General features: G+C 69.3%; 1 protein-coding gene across 1 annotated transcript in view; it reads left to right on the top strand.

Moving 5' to 3' along the window:
• Window positions 1-619: 619 nt before the first annotated feature.
• Window positions 620-1,327, top strand: part of H696_02373 (hypothetical protein) — a gene marked incomplete at its 3' end in the record, with an annotated part of 4,301 nt that continues 3,593 nt past the window's right edge. Inside the window, exons 1-2 of the mRNA XM_009496273.1 lie at window positions 620-664; window positions 790-1,112. Of these exons, the coding sequence (XP_009494548.1) occupies window positions 821-1,112 (292 nt within the window). The 5' untranslated portion in view covers window positions 620-664; window positions 790-820. The remainder of the gene's footprint in view (window positions 665-789; window positions 1,113-1,327) is intronic.

The raw sequence follows: 1,327 nt of genomic DNA, 5'->3' as shown, positions 1-1,327 counted from the left end.
CCCCCCCCCGCCCCCCTGGAGGAAGTCGATTGGGCGCGAAGGACTCGGGCGTAGGCCGTTCTCCTTTTCTTCGCCGGCTCTCCGGCCCCCTGTGCTTTGTCTCTCTTTCCCTCTCTCCCGCCCTCCCTCGCTCTCGCACGGGCTTGCCCAACAATCTGGACACCCACCCATCCGAGTTGCCTCGGTTGGCTCTCCCGTGGCGGGGGTTCATTGTCAGCTCCCTGGCCGTTTAGGGAGTTCTTCCCCCAAGGCCGTCACTCTGGGAAGCTGTGCCTGCTGCCTTCTCCGGCTTGATGGCCTCGAACAGGAGGCAGGTGTGTCTGGCAGTGTGTGCGTGGATACCGCCAGGGGCGGCGCCCGCAAAAGTGCGAAAGTGTATGTGGTGTGTGTCTCGGGGGGTGGGAGAACCTGAAAAGGGTCGCCTGCGCCACGTCCCCACTCCCGCCCGTTTTGCTCAATTGCTCTTCCTCTCGCGCAGCCGTCGCTTTTCCCTGCCCCTGTTCCCCTCCCCCCTCTCTCTCTCTCCCCCCCCTGCTCCCCCCTCTCCGACCACCACCCTCCCCTCTCCCCACCTCCTGTCGGACCTCTTTGCTGTGTACACGCGCGCGCGAGCTCCCCTCCCTCCCACCCCACCCCCGAGCAGAGCACTGGCCTGGCCATCTTGGTACTTCTCCCCTGCCCAGCCGCATATCCCCCGTCTGGTCTCGATGCTCCGCCACGGCCGAGACTGCCCATTTGTCCTCTCCAGCTTGCCGTCTGGCCGCCAGTCTCTGACCCACTGCACTGTAGACCGCCAGACCGCCGCCCGGCCCCCCTTCTAATGCCCGACCTCTCGGCATGCGAGTTTCCCGTCGCCGTCACCGCCATCCCCATCGTTGTTGTTGATACCCCTCCTCCCGAGCCTCTGGAGGATCGTCAAAAAATGCCGGCCGCAGCCACCGACGAGCAGCCCGATCTGATGCCCCCCGCGGTGGCCGATGCTCCGCCAGCGGCTCCGGTGAAGAGCACCGCGTCTTCCCAATCTGATGACCTGTCTGTCGATGATGTCTCTGTCCATGACAATGCCACGACCACCCCCCCTGAGGGCCTGGCTCAGCTTCTCCCGGTAGACGGTACGATGCTGCCCTTGTCCCCCCCCTCCCCCCCCCCCCCCCCCCCCCCCCCCCCCCCCCCCCCTCCCTCCTTCCCCCCCCCCTCCCCCCCCCCCCCCCCCCCCCCCCCCCCCCCCCCCCCCCCCCCCCCCCCCCCCCCCCCCCCCCCCCCCCCTCCCCCCCCCCCCCCCCACCTCCCCCTCCCCCCGCCCCCTCGCCCCCTCGTTCCCCGAGGG

Source organism: Fonticula alba (assembly GCF_000388065.1).
Source record: "Fonticula alba strain ATCC 38817 unplaced genomic scaffold supercont2.3, whole genome shotgun sequence".
NCBI classification, from domain to species: Eukaryota; order Rotosphaerida; family Fonticulaceae; genus Fonticula; species Fonticula alba.
This window is presented reverse-complemented; position numbering and strand designations above follow the sequence as displayed.